This window comes from Penaeus chinensis, chromosome 5 (assembly GCF_019202785.1).
Source record: "Penaeus chinensis breed Huanghai No. 1 chromosome 5, ASM1920278v2, whole genome shotgun sequence".
Taxonomy (NCBI): Eukaryota; Metazoa; Arthropoda; class Malacostraca; order Decapoda; family Penaeidae; genus Penaeus; species Penaeus chinensis.
The window spans coordinates 5,708,276-5,725,775 of record NC_061823.1 but is presented as its reverse complement, the minus strand read 5'-3'; the positions used below and the strand labels follow the sequence as shown (position 1 = coordinate 5,725,775).

General features: G+C 41.6%; 1 protein-coding gene across 1 annotated transcript in view; it reads right to left on the bottom strand.

The window, feature by feature from the left end:
• LOC125026031 (transcription factor SOX-14-like) overlaps positions 1–17,500 on the bottom strand; it is a 69,929-nt gene that overhangs the window by 13,853 nt on the left and 38,576 nt on the right. The window contains exon 2 of the mRNA XM_047614413.1: positions 13,571–13,693. Within this exon, the coding sequence (XP_047470369.1) occupies positions 13,571–13,693 (123 nt within the window). The remainder of the gene's footprint in view (positions 1–13,570; positions 13,694–17,500) is intronic.

Here is a 17,500-nt window from a genome sequence, read left to right as displayed (position 1 = left end):
TTTCACCCCCCTTACCCCTCCCCCCTCCCCACCTCTTCGCAACGTCCAGGTGGTGATTCGGTGACTAGACAATATTCGGTTGAGCGCGGAAGGTGAACTCGATATCCGAACTATCGAGCGGTTACCGACGGCTAATTCGGCGATGTCACAGATCATTAGGAAAGCACGTTGCCCGTCGTAACTTAGGTTAATAAAAAGGAAAAGAGAGGGGGAAAATGGAGGGGGAGGGGGACGTACGAAATGACATAATGGCACTGAGATTGGTGGGCGATTTACGAGTACTTTGTTTCGTATTTCGGAGGCCGTGCGAAACAACTGAGAATGTATTATTTGAAAAAAAAAAAAAAAAATGGCGGTTGATAAAATTCCAGAAGACGATGATAAGGAAAAAAGGAACTAAAAACGAAAGAAAAAGAGAGAGAAAATGGAAATAACGAGTGAAAAAACATATCTCGACGCCATTTTCTTTTTTCTTTGTAAAGAAATGAAAAGGAAAACACTGGCAACGAAAACAGCGATTTATTTCTGAAGGCGAATGTGACTATTAGTGCCACGAATTATGATTTTTTTTGTAACTTCATGATTCGAAAAAATCGGTTTCATAAAGCCTATATAAACCTTCAGCGAGGAAAATACAGAACCCAGACATTATGCAAACTAAACGAATGCTAATAAAAAAGGAACTAATAAAATCTACAAAAAAACATTGGAGTAATAAAAAATAACTAGCAATTTTCGTGTATCTTCGGCACCCAATTCGCAATTTCTTTTTCAAACAAAATCACAGGGACACCTCTAGACACATGAATCTGAAATGACAAAAACCGCGTATTCCTCGTCCGTCCTTCGTGCCAATCCCGCCGCAGCCGCCGTCACAGCCGCAGCGCGCGTGAGATCTCCAGGTGTCACCTCCGCCGTGGACCGTAATTATCTTTCGCCAAGAGGGTGAAAGATCAGGCAGGTGGACTCACATAACTCTACGCCCTGTTGGAGAACGTGGGCGTGGGCGTGGGTGGGGAATGGGGGCAAGGGGGAGGGTGAAGGGGAAATGGGGGAAAAGGGGGGAGGGGGCGCTCGCGTGATCAGGCAGAGAGCTGCGAATAATTGGTAGCTTTTATATCCGAGATTTACTGCCCTTCGATCATAAAAAAATACAATATGTGTGCAACGGTTTACGCTTGTTTTAATTTGGGACGCGAGTGTGGTCTTTTTTCGAGAGGGGGGGCATGGGGGAGGGGAGGAGGAGGGGGAAGAGGGGGCATTTTGTCAAGAGCAAATATATGTTAGCCTGGATTTGTTTACTCTCTGGTGTTGAGCCATTGATCAACTAACATGGCGGAGGGCCGACGGGGAGCAGCCATAGCAAGGGTCGTCGATAAAAAATGAAATGCCAATTGTTAATGATTGTTCGTGCTTGCAATCCGGGTTGCTCCGTGACGACATAGCCTGGGTCTTTGCGCAGTGCGATTGTAATTTGTTCTAATTTCAAGTTAAGCGTATTTATAATTCCAAGGGGCGTGTGCGAGAGGATGAATTACCCATTGTGGCTATCTTTTTAGTGCTTGGACACACGGACAAGTAAAATAAGTTTGAATGAACAGGTACAGTCGTATTCATGCACACTTGCACACGGAGAATGCTACACTCGGAAATGCACACATCCGCATATTTGTTGATATATGTTGGAGTAATAGGTATATTTTTTCAAAACACAAACGCCGCTCCATCTTGCCCGTGGGTGTTTGATATATATATACATATATATATATATGTATATATATCTATATATATATTCTTCTTCTTCTTCCTCTTCGTCTTCCTTTTATTTTTTTCTTCCTGACCACTTGCTGTTCTTCCACTATTTATCTTTTTTTTTTTTTTTTTCTTTCTTTTGCCTTCGCGTTCGTCTTGTGATAACGTTTGGCTTTTATAACATGAGGCTGCGTCTGCACTCTTTTCAGTAAGTCGGCTTTCGTTTCTTTGACTCATGAAGTCAAAGTTCATAACAAAAAAAGCGAATACGCAAATTGCAAAAGATTTTGATCAACATTCCTTAAAAGTGGTAGATATATAGATATATAGATAGCTAGATAGACAAATATAGATAGCTAGATAGACAAATATAGATAGCTAGATAGACAAATATAGATAGCTAGATAGACAAATATAGATAGCTAGATAGACAAATATAGATAGCTAGATAGACAAATATAGATGGATAGATAGACAAATATAGATAGATATATAGACAGAGATATAGATAGATAAATAGACAGATAGATAGAGAGATAGAGAAATATATATATATATATATATATATATATATATATATATATATATATAGAGAGAGAGAGAGAGAGAGAGAGAGGGGAAGAGGAATATTTATATATATATATATTTATACATATCTATATTTATATCTATCTATCTATCTATCTATTTATCTATCTATCTATCTATCTATCTATCTATCTATCTATATATCTATCTATCTATCTATCTATCAATATATAGAAAGAGAGAGAGAGCGAGAGAGAGAGAGAGAGAGAGAGAGAGAGAGAGAGAGAGAGAGAGAGAGAGAGAGAGAGAGAGAGAGAGAGAGAGAGAGAGAGAAGAGAGAGAGAGAGAAGAGGAGAGAGGAGAGAGAGAGAGAGAGAGAGAGAGAGAGAGAGAGAGAGAGAGAGAGAGAGAAGAGAGAAAAAGAGAAATAGACAGATAAATAGAAAGAGAGAGAACAGACGTGAATAAAGGATATAAAAAGGCCCAGGACTTCCCTTAGTCTGTTCCAGCTCGACCAGCGGCTTTTGTGTGTCCAAGAACTCCACCCAAAAGAGCATTATACACTAATTACGGGGACACCATGAACACAGGTTTGGGCCCGGGGTTGGCCGCTTGATCTCCGTCCCTCCCCCCTTCCCCCTCCCTCCCTTGTCTCCCCTCTCTCCTCCTCCCTCCCCTCTCTTCCCCTCCCTCCCTTCTCCCCCCCTCCCTCCCTTGTCTCCTCTCTCTCCTCCTCCCTCCCCTCTCTTCCCTCTCTCCCCCTTCCTCCCTTTCCTCCCCTCCCTCCCTCCCTTTCCTCCCCTCCCTCCCTCCCTCTCCCCATCAGCTACCCCCACTCACGCCCCACCCCAACCCCCCATCGCGAATCTGCTTTGTCTCCGGCCGATTGTTCCTTGTTTTTCTGACGCAGGAGTTCCCCGTTCGGTGTATCAGTCGGGTCGAAATTTGCGCGAACTTAAACAATGGTTAATTTTTTTGTTGTTTCTTTTTTTATGTTTTTTTTACTAAAGTTATATATATTTTTTTTTTGAGGAGGAGGTGGGGGGGGGGGAGTTGTTCGGCAACTCTAATTGTGGCGGGATAAAGCCATAATACGAAATTTTGTTTATTCATTTATTTATTTTTTCGTTCCCGCTCAAGGTTTCGAGCTGTGTCCTTCGTCCTTCCCCTCCTTCCACCCCCCCCTCCCCCTCCCAAAGGGTGACACGATCAAAATTTGGCCTAATTTTCTGGGTCAGTCCGTTCCCCCTCCGTTTCTCCGACTATCTATGAATGTCCCGTTCCCATTAAAAAATTCCTATCCATGGATATTTTAATATTTTAAACCACGTTTTTTTTTTTTTTTTTTTTTTTACTTCCCTTATCGCGTCTGCAAATTGCCTTTCTTTCCATTAACTTCAAGTAAAACCACAGTCATCCTCACATTCAAAAGCTCTCTTATTCCTCATCACTCCTCACTCCTCATTCATGACTCCTCATTTTCACTCCTCACTTCTCACTCTTACCCTCAACACGACGCTCATCATCTCATCCAGTAAGCCCAATGTTTAACCCTCCCAGCGACCACTCACGCCCCCCACGCGTACAAACAAAGGCATCGGCAGATCACGCCCATCGGGAGAGCACCAGAGGATGTATGGGAACCGCGGGCGGCGAGTGGCGTCGGCGGCAGCGAACAGACGGCGATGGCGTTTAATAGACTATAACGGACATATTCTCACGCTGGTAACTGTCAGCATACGCTTGAGTGAAGGGAGCCCTGTCGAGTACATGGGCAATCGACACTTTCCCCCCCCTCGGCTCTCGCACCCTCTTCTCACTTCTCTGTCTGTCTGTCTGTCTGTCTGCCTGTTTGGCTGTTTGTCTGTATGTTGGTCTGTCTGTCTGTCCTCTCTCTCTTTCTCTCTGTCTCTCTCTCTCTCTCTGTTTCTCTCTCTCTCTCTCTCTCTCTCTCTCTCTCTCTCTCTCTCTCTCTCTCTTTGTCTCTCTTTCTCTCTCTCTCTCTCTTTCTCTCTCTGCCTTTGTTTTTATCTCTTTGTCTCTCTCCCAATCCCGTACTCCCTCTTCCTCTCGCATCCTTCTCTCTCACTCCCTCCATCTCCCTTTTTCTCTCTCTCTCCCTGTCCCTCCCTTCTTCCCCCAACACTCCCTCCCTTTCCCTCCCTCCCTCCCTCCATCTCCCGAAGTATCGACGTGTTTTGGAGTGAGTGATGGATTGTCTCCTCCAGAGTTGGGAAGTTCGAGTGTGTGTGAAGCGCGTGTGTGTTAACGTGTATTGAGTGAATCGGTTGGGAGTAAATTACTATATCTCTGTAGGGTGTAGGTCTATTGACAGTGAAGTGTAATGTTTTTTTATTATTATTATTCTTTAGTATTTGGGATTTTAGATGCATTAGATATGTTGCAGAATTGTTGACACACACATACAATTAAATACACACACACACACACACACACACACACACACACACACACATATATATATATATGTGTATGTATATATATAGACTGCTTAGTCCGGAAGGATTAGTGATGGCCCCTTCATTCATCTGTTACAGGTGATGTGACTGGCCGAAAAAAATGGAAGAAGAGTTCCGTCATGGCCAGCGAAGACTAGGACTGGCTTAAAGAAGTAGAAAGTATACGTACGTGTGTAAGTGTGTGAATTAGTGCGGTATTTATATATTTGCGCACAGATAAGCAAGCACATGGCCATGCAAACACCTGCAAACACGTACACACACACATTCACACACACACATATATGTATGCATAGTTATACATTGTCTAAACTTTAATACGCCGCAGTTATTAACTCTCACTCCCGTTAGCCGTGTTTACTTTTACTTTTCTTTCATATCTTACACACATTCACATATATGCACACGTGTTTGTAACTCGCGATTTTATTAGGGATATAAAGCGATGTCAGATATATATTCTTATCACATTTTGAAGCAATTTCTACATACCAAAGTAACCATATAAACACACACATACATACAAAAGGTACATAACAACGCATATATACACAAAGAAAAAAAAATATATATATTTACTGCCCACGTGCACGCACATATACAGGCACATCTAAATCGACAGAAAGAGAAAAAAGAAAGAGAGGTAGACAGACAAATAGACAAATACACACTCGCATAAAACAACAAAGTAAATAAATAATAACCTGGGACATGAACAAACCAGAAATTCCCGTAATGTTTCTGGTCTCTGTCGCCACTCTCATTACAGCAAACGTTTTGTGCTAACGTTTCGGACAGTTACCAGTAATAACAGAGGAATAATAATGCAGCATTTAAGTGAATATTCATGAAACGAGACACTTTCTTTGCTATTTACAAAACTTTTGTCCATCCTAGCTTATTTATTCATTCGTTGTGCAACCATAATGTTATATTGATGCTTCGGTTTGCATTTGATAAGGAAGATTGGTATGATTGTCGATAATGCTGCAATAATGCTATCTGGCTGTGATATTTGTAAAAGCATGTGTGATGATGATGATGGCGATTGTGGTAAATGGGTTTGTGGATAATGGTGATAGCGATGGTGATGATGATAGTGGGTAATGATGGATGATGATGATACTAATGACAACAACAACAGCAACAGTAATGATAAAGACGCTAGTAATTAGTGGTAATATTTAGAGTAATGATAATAATAATAATAACAAAATGTCACTGCTACTAGTCTACTAATCATGATAGTGATGATGATGAAGAGGATGACAATGATAATGATAATGATAATGATGATGATAGCAACAACAACAATAATTATAATAATAAAAGTAATAATAATGTTACCATTCCTCATGATCATGATATTAACAGTAATAGCAACAACAATAGCAAAATAATAATTATAATGTTGATAATAATGATAATATTGAGAATAATAATAATAATAATAATAATAATAATAATAATAATAATAATAATAATGATAATAACAAAAAAAATAATAACAATAACAATAACAATAACAATAACAATAAGAGTAATTGGAATTAGTCTCAATGACAAATCCAGTTAAATAAATTAACAATTAGCTATAATCAATAACACGCGACTATTAAGAAAAAACAAATATTAGTAATGTAACAACAAAATCAGTGGTATTAATGAGTACACAAAACATCGTGAGAACAAATACAATTATCTTATTAGTGTAAAACAATAACAAGAAAAAATATGATGCTGATGATAATAATAACAACAACAACAATAATATTAACAATTGTAATTACAAAAACTGAATATTGATGATCATAATAACAATATTAATGATAATAATAATAATATTAATAATAATAATAATAATAATAATGATAACAATAATAATAATGATAATAACAATAATAATAATAATAATGATTAAAATGATAATGATAATAACAGTAATGAAAAAAGAAATATCAACAGCTACAAAAATAGCGATCACATTAATAATAATAATAATAATAATGACTTTGATAATAATAATAATAATGATGATGATAATAATAATAATAATAATAATAATAATAATAATAATAATAATAATGATAATAATAATTACAACAATAATAATAATTATAATAATAATGATAATGATGATAATAATAACAATGGTAATAATAATGATAATGATAATGATAATAACAATAATGATTATAATAATAATAATAATAATCATAATAATAATAATTATTATGTTGATAATAATAATAATAATAATAATAATAATAATAATAATAATAATAATGATAATAATAACAATGATAATAATAACAATAATAATAATGATAATAATAATAATAATGATAATAATTATACTAATGGTATTACACCAATAGCAATATTACCAATGATATTAGTGAAGATAACAAAAGCAGCAATAACAGTAACAATAAAAACACAGCCCACATGAATTTATTAATATTAACAACAACCTTTGCTTAAAGCGGCAACCGTCATTAAAGTCTTTCACAACAATATTTATCAGGTCGAATGAACACCTCAGCGCCATCTAGCAATCATTAGCGAAGTTATACAATCTTTTCATGTGACAATAATCGATACTGTGCTGTTGGTATTGTGTCCATTAATGTAATAATAAAGCTACATAGACACGCCACGGAACGCGCTTATAAATAATTATAATGTTGATAATTTTCATTACTAGTCTCGTTATTGTGTCTAGTCGTGAATTAATAAAAGGAGTTGTGTTTGCCTCGCGGTCGGGGAATCCAAACATAAACACCATTGGCGCGTTATTGAGAAATGGAGCGAAGCCTAATTGTCCCCGTTTATGAGTTCCGTGCATCTTGCATGTCATTCACTCGCGGGCATTTCCTCTGAACGACGCTCCCCTCCCGAATCTCTCTCTCTCTCTCAACCTGGTGGCGATGGCTCACACAAATCCATCAGCGCTGTGATGATAAAGGTACATTCATTTATTCTTCTTTTTCTTCCTCCTTTTTGCGTCCTCGCTTTGGAGGCAACACATGGCGCGTCGCCCATCAATACAACAACAATGACAACAATGACGACGTCAGCGACAACAACAACAACAACTAGGGGCGCACAATGGCCGTGGATGGACCCAAAAAATCCAAATGGGCCCCGGCATGCTCCGCTATCCTTGACATGAATAGACAGTCGGAAATGACAGCATTTGGAGTGGGTTTTGTACGTGTCATTTGTGGCGCCCCGTCAGTAAATAATAGTCACCCCGTGAAAACCCTCCCTCACTTGTTGCTCAGCTAAACAGTCATTTTGATGTCACTCTGTCGCAGGCGGGACGTCGAGACATCTTTAAGGCTTCGGGAGCCCATCGATTTTCTATGAATGGTACAATGAGCTCTTAATGTGAACTAGAATGAGATGCTAGCGGATGTTAGCGTGAGGTACAGGTGTCATTTAGATAGAGGGATGCATTCTCGCCACAGAAATCTTGATAAAGCGCCGTCGACAGGCCCGCGCCACAAGCGTATCTCACCGACTCAAAATTCCTCGCCTCTCTGACAAGCGATGTTCGGAAGGCGGGGAGGGAGGGGGTAAGGGGCTGGAGATGAGGAGGGGGAGAGATAACTGCGGACTCGGATGTGTTGCATTTGACGGCCAAAGACACGCCGCCCCGTGCCAATAATCAGCCAATGATTCGTCGAGGGAATTACTGATTGTCAGCGCTGGTCGTTGCTTGTCGCGAATGCCAATGGCGGTGGCACAGGGAACAGATATGCTTACTTAAATGCATGCCGATACGTATATACGTGGGTGTGGGTGTCAAATACTTATCGACATGCATTTATGCAACTCGGCCATATTCAAGACGCATATGCACACACTTGTAAGCGTGCGTGCGTGCGTGAATGTGAATGTGTGTATGTATCCACCCACACCCGCATTGGTCTCCCGCCATCCCATTCTATCGTAAAAATGTAGGCCTGTCCCTCCCGTAACAAAATGTTCTCCCAACACCTGTTGTTTACCTTCATCTTTCTCCTAAATATTCTAAATACCTAATTCTTCATTATTCTCGACAATCTCATGTGTGACACATCTTATTTTTTTCATCTTGGACTTCCTGTCACGCCCACGCCTCCGTCTCGCGAGGGTTTGGAGCATCTTCCTCTACTTTTATGTTGATTCCCTGATTGAGAAGAACTAAATGACAAGCTCTGTGTCTTTTATTATTCTAATCGCCCGAATAATGATAATGCTGATTATCCTTATTTTTGTCATCATCATTATTATTATTATTACCTCCATTATCATTATCATCTTTAATATTATCATTATTATTATTATTACCTCCATTATCATTATCATCTTTAATATTATCATTATTATTATTATAATGATCATTATTATCGTTATTATCACAATTATCATTATAATCGTTATTATCAATTATTATTATTATTGTTATTATTATCATTATTATTATTATTATCATCATCATCAGTATAATTGTTATTATCATTATTATTATAATTATTAATATTATCATTATTATTATTATTATTATTATTATTATTATTATTATTATTATTATTATTATTATTATCATTTTTATCATCATCATCACCATTATTGTTATTATCATTATTATCATTGTCTTTATTATTATTCCGATAATTAATATTACCATTATTATCATTGTCATTATCATTATTATGATAATTATCATTATCATGATTATCATTACTATCAAAGTCATTACTATAATCATTATAATCTATAATCCCTCTACCATTCATAGTATGGTTTTGCAAAAAAGAAAGAAAAAAAAAGCAAAATAGTCTATTATGCCAAGATTCTTTAACCTGTGTTTCTGTCTCATCATACTTATCTTCAGTAATCTCTATGTATCTCTTTTGGTCTCACCTCTTTAACATTAAAGGGTTGCTATTCTGTCCTACGACTTTCCACACACACACACACACACACACACACACACACACACAGACACACGTGAGCGCGCGGGTGTGTGTGTGCACGCGTGTATATACGTACAACCCAATACATCCACACGTAGAAAAGTGGGATAAAGACACGGGTTAGACAGGCAGGCAGAAAGGAGAACAAGAGAGCAAGAGGGAGAAAGTCTGGGCGCTGCGGCATTGAGGAAAGACCCAGAGGGACGCTCTCAGGCGGCCATGCAAAGCCGGCGAGACGCGCGCAATGCAGCAAGGTGGAGGAGCGAGGTGGAGGGGCAGGTGGAGGAGCGAGGTGGAGGGGTAGGTGGAGGAGCAAGGTGGAGGGGCAGATGGAGGAGCGAGGTGGAGGGGCAGGTGGAGGTGCGAGGTGGAGGGGGAGGTGGAGGAGCGAGGTGGAGGGGGAGGTGGAGGAGCGAGGTGGAGGACTTAGGTCTAGCAGCCAGGTGGAGGAACTAGGTGGAGAAGCCAGGTTTAGAAACTTGGTGGAGGGGTGAAGTGGAAAAACGAGGAATAAAAGCCAGGTGGGGGAGCTTAGTCGAGGTGTCAAGCCTTCTGGTCAAGTTTGAAGTTTGACCAAATCTTAAACTTGATTATATTTTTGCAATAGCTGCGTCTGTTACTCTCCTTCAATTTACAGGTTGAACTTTTTTAGAATATCACTTGTAATCAAATATCAGTTTCTCTACATTTGCATAAACGTTTTTGGATTTTCCAGTTAATTTGTATATAGGCCCATATTCCTGCAATCTGCATCTACCTCGAGTATATCAATATCTAATATACATTTATCTATCTACGCCTCTCCTTTCATACATTTTCTCTTCAATTCCACCCGTTTAATGTTGCTTCCCAGAAGACTTAGCAAATGTATAATTATGGGAATGAGACATTTACGGCGACAGACACAGACAGACACGGAGACAGATAAGCAATGCCAGTGAACGAGAGACGACGAAGGACACCAGCTGGCCAACTAGATACAGACAGACATACGGACAGACAGCCGGACACAGCCAAACAGAGAGGCCCCGCGCTCAAGACAACCGTCTACCCGCCCGTCCGTCACGCCCGCTGTCTGCTTGACGGGCGGCGGTCAATATATGAGAAGAGAGGTGGGAGAGGGCGGGAGAGGGAGTGGGTGGAGGGGAGACGAGAAGGAGGGCGAGAGGGAGGGTGAGAGGGAGGGTGAGAGGGAAGGTGAGCGGGTGTGAAGGAAGGAGGGAAGGAGGGAGAGCTAGAGGGAAGGAAGGAGGGAGGAAGGAAGGGAAGGAGAGAGAGTGAGAGATAGAGAAAGAAAGAAAGAGAGAGAGAGAGAGAGAGAGAGAGAGAGAGAGAGAGAGAGAGAGAGAGAGAGAGAGAGAGAGAGAGAGAGAGAGAGAGAGAGTGAGAGAGAGAGAGAGAGGGAGGATGGGAAAGAGAGAGGTGGGGGAGGGAGGGAAGGAGAGAAGGAGGAAGGGAAGGCGGAAGGGAATGCGGGAGGAAGGGGAGGGAAGAGGGAGAGAGAGAGAGGGAGGATAAAAGGGAGAAAGAAAGGGAAGATATCATTGTAAAGTCCTGGCGGATGGGAGGAGGGAAGAGAGGGGAAGTCTGAAAGGGTGAGGGGATAAGGGGCAGGTGGAGAGGAAGACAGAGATGGAAGAGGAGGAGGAGGAGGAGGAGGAGGAGGAGGAGGAGGAGGAGGAGGAGGAGGAGGAGGAGGAGGAGGAGGAGGAGGACGAGGAGGAGGAAGAGGAGGAGGAAGGGGTGGAGGAAGAGGAGGAGGAGGAGGAGGAGGAGGAAGGGGTGGAGAAAGAGGAGGAGGAGGAGGAGGAGGAGGAAGGGGTAGAAAAAGAGGAGGAGGAGGAGGAGGAGGAGGAGGAGGAGGAGGAGGAGGAGGAGGAGGAGGAGGAGGAGGAGGAGGAGGGAGAGCAGGAAGGTAAGGTAAGAGAAAGGAATGACGAAATATGAGGTAGAAGGGCAAATGTGATGAAAGGTGGAGGAAGAGGAGGGAGATGGAACGACGGAGAGGGAGGGAGGGGGGATGCCAAGAGGGTGGAGGAGGAAGCAGATGGAGGGGGTAGGGAGAAGGAAAAACGGGTAGGGGGAAGTGAGAGGGGGAAGGGAAAGAGAGGAGGATATGGGAGATGGAGAGGACGAAGGATGGTGAAATGGAGGGGGAGGGGAAGAGGAGGGGGGAGGGAAGGCGTGAGGGGAGAAGGCGGCTGAGATGGAGGGGGAGGGGGAAGCCGAGGGGGAAGCCGAGGGGGAAGGGAAGGCGTGAAGGGAGAAAGAGGGGGAGGGGGAGGGGGGCATCGCCACGACGCCACGACACACTGTTATCTCGTGTCCGATTTTAATTACCGAGTCAGTCAGCTTTGAGGAAACGAGGGCGGGGCAGAGGGAGGGGAAAGGGGGCGGGGCATGGGGGGAGTGTCTCTGTTATCTGTCCATCCAGCCATCCGTCGGCGGTCCGGCACTCGGGCACCCTGGCACCCTCGACGCCAGAAGAGGCTGAGGGCCGCGAGGAGGGGCGAGAGGACGGAGGAAGCAGAGAGGGAACTCGGAATGTGGACGAAAGGAAATGAGAAAGAGGAGAGGAAAGGAGAGAGGAAGGAGGACAGAATGAAAAACAAAAATGAACGCAGATATATACTGTAGATGGAGTAGGCCGTAGTGATAATACAGTATGATCCATATATATACATTATATATGTATATATATACATATATATATATACATATACATATATGTATACATAAACGTATATATAAATATAAATACACACACACACACACACACACACACACACGCATGTATATATACATATATATATATATATATATATATATATATATATACACACACATATATACATATATATATATATATATATATATATATATATATATATATATATATATATATATATATATATATATATATATATACATACATACATACATACATACATACATACATAAACATATATATATATATATATATATATATATATATATATATATATGAGAGAGAGAGAGAGAGAGGGAAAAGAAAGAAAGAGAGAGAGAGAGAGAGAGAGAGAGAGAGAGAGAGAGAGAGAGAGAGAGAGAGAGAGAGAGAGAGAGAGAGAGAGAGAGAGAGAGAGAGCACGTGGTTATGCAAAGTTGCAGGTACAGTCAGCTTATCATCCCATCAGGCAATTTCCTGCCCACGGACCAGGCGTCGATAAGCTACATGAGGTAGATTAAAGACTTTAGTGAACAGATAGTGTAATGGATGAAAGAGGGAGAGAAAGGGGGAGAGGGAGAGCGAGGGAAAGAGGGAGGGCGAGGGAGGGAGGGAAGAAGGGAGATGGAGGGAGGGAGGGAAGTAGAGAGAGGGAGTGGGAGGGAAAAAGGGAGAGGAAGGGAGGGAGGGAGGGAGAGAGGGAGAGGGAGGGAGGATGGGGGGGAGAGGCAGGGAGGGAGAGGCAGGGAGGGAGAGGAAGGGGGAGAAGGAGAAGGAAGAAAAGAAGAAGGGAAGGAAGAAGGGAGAGATGTAGGGAGGAAGGGAAGAAGAGGAAGAGAGAGAGAGAGAGAGAGAGAGAGAGAGAGAGAGAGAGAGAGAGAGAGAGAGAGAGAGAGAGAGAGAGAGAGAGAGAGAGAGAACAAGAGATTTAGAAAAAGAAAGAGAAAGAGAGATTTAGAAAAAGAAAGAGAAAGAGAGAGAGCGAAAAAATAAAGAAAAGAAGAAAGAAATTCAAGCCAGAGAGGGGGAAAGAGAACCTCGACACAGAGAAACAGAGCGAGAGGCCCTCCACCCGACAAGACGCAGGACTCCCGATCACCATCAGCCAAGGGCATCCCCCGAGAGCTGTGCCTCACCTGAGCGGGTCGAGGGCGGTGGGCAGGTAAGGGAAGCTGTAGGGGTACCCGTCCTTCTTCAGGGTCTTCGGCTTCCTCCTTGGCCGGTACTTGTAGTCCGGATAGTCCCTCATGTGCTGGGCTCTGTGGGAGTCGAAACAAGAGAATTACGAATGCGTCGAAGAGTTGGTAAATAATTGCACTAATAACAATCATCATCTCCGCCATTTCGGTGTTCGTTCTGTATTGATTTATACATCTGTATGGTAAAAAATACATTTCAGTGTATCCTGTAATTCTATGAATCGAACACATCTTGTATCAGTACATGGTCACGTGCCTCTAGTTGTGTTTATTTTAATATACGAATGAGATTGCAATAAAAAGGTACATCTGCACCCATAGAATATGTATCAATTTTCACTTTACTTTATCATAAATGGATAAAGGTCTACTTTTTTTAATTGATTTCGCAAGGCAAAACAAAACGAAGAAAAAAACAACAACAACAAGTGCAATCACTGCAGCGGCACCTATGCATCAACTCCCACCCGTTTAATACCATATACATCCGAGTTTTCCAACATGAGCATTATCACTCCCCTCTCCACCCTATCATCCTTTAGTTCCCCTTCCGGCCGCGGTTCCCTGAGGGCGCTGCACCCGCCGAGAATGTAAACAGCCGAAACAATGTCAAGAAGCGCTGGATTACGAAGCTTTTTCTATGACTCTCATTGTGGGGCTTTATCCCATGCGTGGTTCTGGTAACAATGCGTTCGACTTCTCTCGCTGCAGCTCCAGTTTCGAGATTCGACGGAGGCTGGAGGCTGTGTGCAGGAGCTCCGAGATGACAATCTGTTGGGCTCCTGAAGGCAAATTCCTGGAATTGTTTCTACGGGGATTGTCTCCCTGAATGGCGTTTTTTCTCGAGTGGAGTATGTCGTTCTTTCATTCTTTCTTTCTTTCGTTCTCTCTTTTTCGTTTTGTCTTAACGGATAGCTTTTAGGGAGCAGGGAAAGGCACGGATAGTATTTTTTCCTCTCGAAGACTGAAAGTAAATAGATTGGATGCTTTTGTATCTTCAGTTCGCTATTGAGAATTTTGGTTTCTCACACCTGCAATTCGGCAAGACATTTTCTTAGGAATGGTTCTTTGTTTAACGGGATTTCGAGAAGTTGCTACCTTTTACGAATTTGCAGATTGAGGAATGATTTTCTTTTTATTTCTTATTTTTTGAAAATATCAGACTGTTCCATTATTTCTCTCTCTCTCAAGAAAGTAATGGAGACAATGCGGAATCGTAATTAATATGATAATAAGAACACAAATACACATGGAAAGCGAATAAGTACGAACAAAAAGTGAATAAATAATGGATTTATGAACACTACAAACTGCATTTGCATGTCTAGGAGTATTATGCTTAAATTTGGATTGATATACTTTTACGATGAACAAACTGCGTCTCTTTTGCGATATAAACTCTCACTCTGTTTTTGGTGTGTGTGTGTGTGTGTGTGTGTGTGTGTGTGTGTGTGTGTGTGTGTGTGTGTGTGTGTGTGAGAGAGAGAGAGAGAGAGAGAGAGAGAGAGAGAGAGAGAGAGAGAGAGAGAGAGAGAGAGAGAGAGAGAGAGAGAGAGAGAGAGAGGTTTATCGTTTATTTCAGAAAGATAGAAGACAAACATATAGCTGGATAAATAGAGTGTGTGTGTGTGTGTGTATGTGTATGTGTGTGTGTGTGTGTGTGTGTGTGTGTGTGTGTGTGTGTGAGAGAGAGAGAGAGAGAGAGAGAGAGAGAGAGAGAGAGAGAGAGAGAGAGAGAGAGAGAGAGATAAAGAACGAGAAAGTGTTTATCAGGTAAAAAGCAAATAACATTTTTTTCCTCAGAGTATTCTCCCCCGATGAGAATTCCTTGTTGTCTAGAATTTCGTTTCTTTATGCTTTTTTGTCTGTTTCTTTTTGTTTGTCTCTTTCTTCGAAGAATTTCTACATGAAAGATTTAATTCACGTACCTTAGACAGCGGACTATAAAAGTTGATGATAATTAACTGATATATAGATAACGATCTCAATGATTTTTGGCAGCAGAGGAGAATTACTGACAAATAATAAATAGATAAATATCAAAGCAATTGAATTTATATTCGGAAATAATGAAGCAACGGAAAGGGTAAGAAAGAAAGTGCAGAAGCGGATAAGAGTGAAAAGAGAAGATTGGGGTGAAAGGGGTAAAGGAACAGATAAAAAAGAAAAGACGATAAAAGGACGAGACCTCTCAAGACGCGCGTCTGGGAGATGGGGGGTGGGAGGGAGGGAAGGAAAGGAAGGAGGGGGAAGGAAGAAGGAGAGAGAGAGAGAGATAGATAGATAGAGAGAGAGAGAAGGGGGGAGGAGAGGGAGGAGGAGGAGGCGGCGCCCCAGCTTCCAAGACGGTCTTTGTTGTGCTTCCAGTTTACGCCCGAAACAATATCCCAGTAAACAACGGTTAATATGACGGCTCTCCTCTGCTCCCGCATAACCCGCGTCCACCTCATGGAGAAATACGTCTTCGTGTGGCCGGCGACGTCTCAAGGTGGCGGGTTCTCTGCGCCGTCCGAAGAAGCTTGTAACGGTAGGAGACGAAGCAATAAACGAGACAAGGAGAGAGAGAGAAAGAGAAAGAAAGAGAGAGAAAGAGAGAGAGAGAGAGAGAGAGGGAGAGAATGAGAGAGAGAGAGAGAGAGAGAGAGAGAGAGAGAGAGAGAGAGAGAGAGAGAGAGAGAGAGAGAGAGAGAGAGAGAGAGAAAGAGAGGAGAGAGAGGGAAGGGGCGATGTTAAGCAAACCCTTCGCTTTCAGGTCCATTCTTCGGGCTTTTTGGGGATATGCTGGAGAACCTCGTTAAGGAAGTATTGTGGTGGAAGTTCCTCGGCCTTTATTCCTGGACCTCGGGTTTTTTTTTCGTAATGGGTTTTATTAAAGAGTTAATGTTGGTGAACTGAAGGATCTTGGCGGGCTATTATTCTCATTTTCTTTCCCCTTTTTTATGCTTTACCGCGACTGTTGTCTGTCTGTTTTTGTTGCAAAAAAGTGATATACGTTGCAGAGGTTCACGTATTACGATTATCTAGCGGATTCGTTAAAGGCCTGAAAAATGGAAGATTGAATTATATATATATATATTTTTCTTTCTTTGATGTCTTTTTGCCATTTCAACTCGGGCTTAAACTCAGCGAAACACATATTGCGTGGGAAAGTAAAGGCACAAAGAAAGCCAGAGAATGTGATACAAAAAAAAAAGTTATTTTTCTTTTTTCAAAGAAGAAAAAAAAGAAAAAAAAGAAAAAAAAAAGAGGAAGAACAAGAAGATAATTACAAGAGAGCAAAGGGAAGGAGGGGAGGAAGGCATTGAAAGACAGAATAAGAAAGAGCCGAAAGAAAATACGGGAAGAAAAACTCGAGACGGCGATAAAAACAACAGACGGCAACAACAACAACAAAGACCGCCTCGCCTCTCAGACCTCGGCCCTGGGTGGTCTGGCTGGTCTCGAAGCGCGGTTCAGTGATTCGCTTGGGGCTTCAAAACAAGTGATTCGGTCTCGAGGGCGCTCCGGCACACAAAACCACTGCATCTTCTCTAATGGTGAAGGCAACAACAGCTTTGTCTGGGCGAGATTGTGGGAATCTTGGATTTACCTCCTCTCTAACTAATACTACTGTGCGTTATTGATTTATTTTCCTTTAGTTATTCTGAGTTATCACGATTGTTCCATGATGTTTCACTGAGAAGGTTGGCCGGTTTTGTATTCTGTATCACAATGTTACAAACCGCCAGCGAATCGACTGACAACACCAAATCAACAGTTTTTTTTTTTTTAGACGAATAGAAGAACTTAGGAAAAAAAAAAAAACGAAGACGAAAAAGAAGAAGAGAAATGCTAATGTGAATAAAGATAAGGCAAGAGACGTAAGTA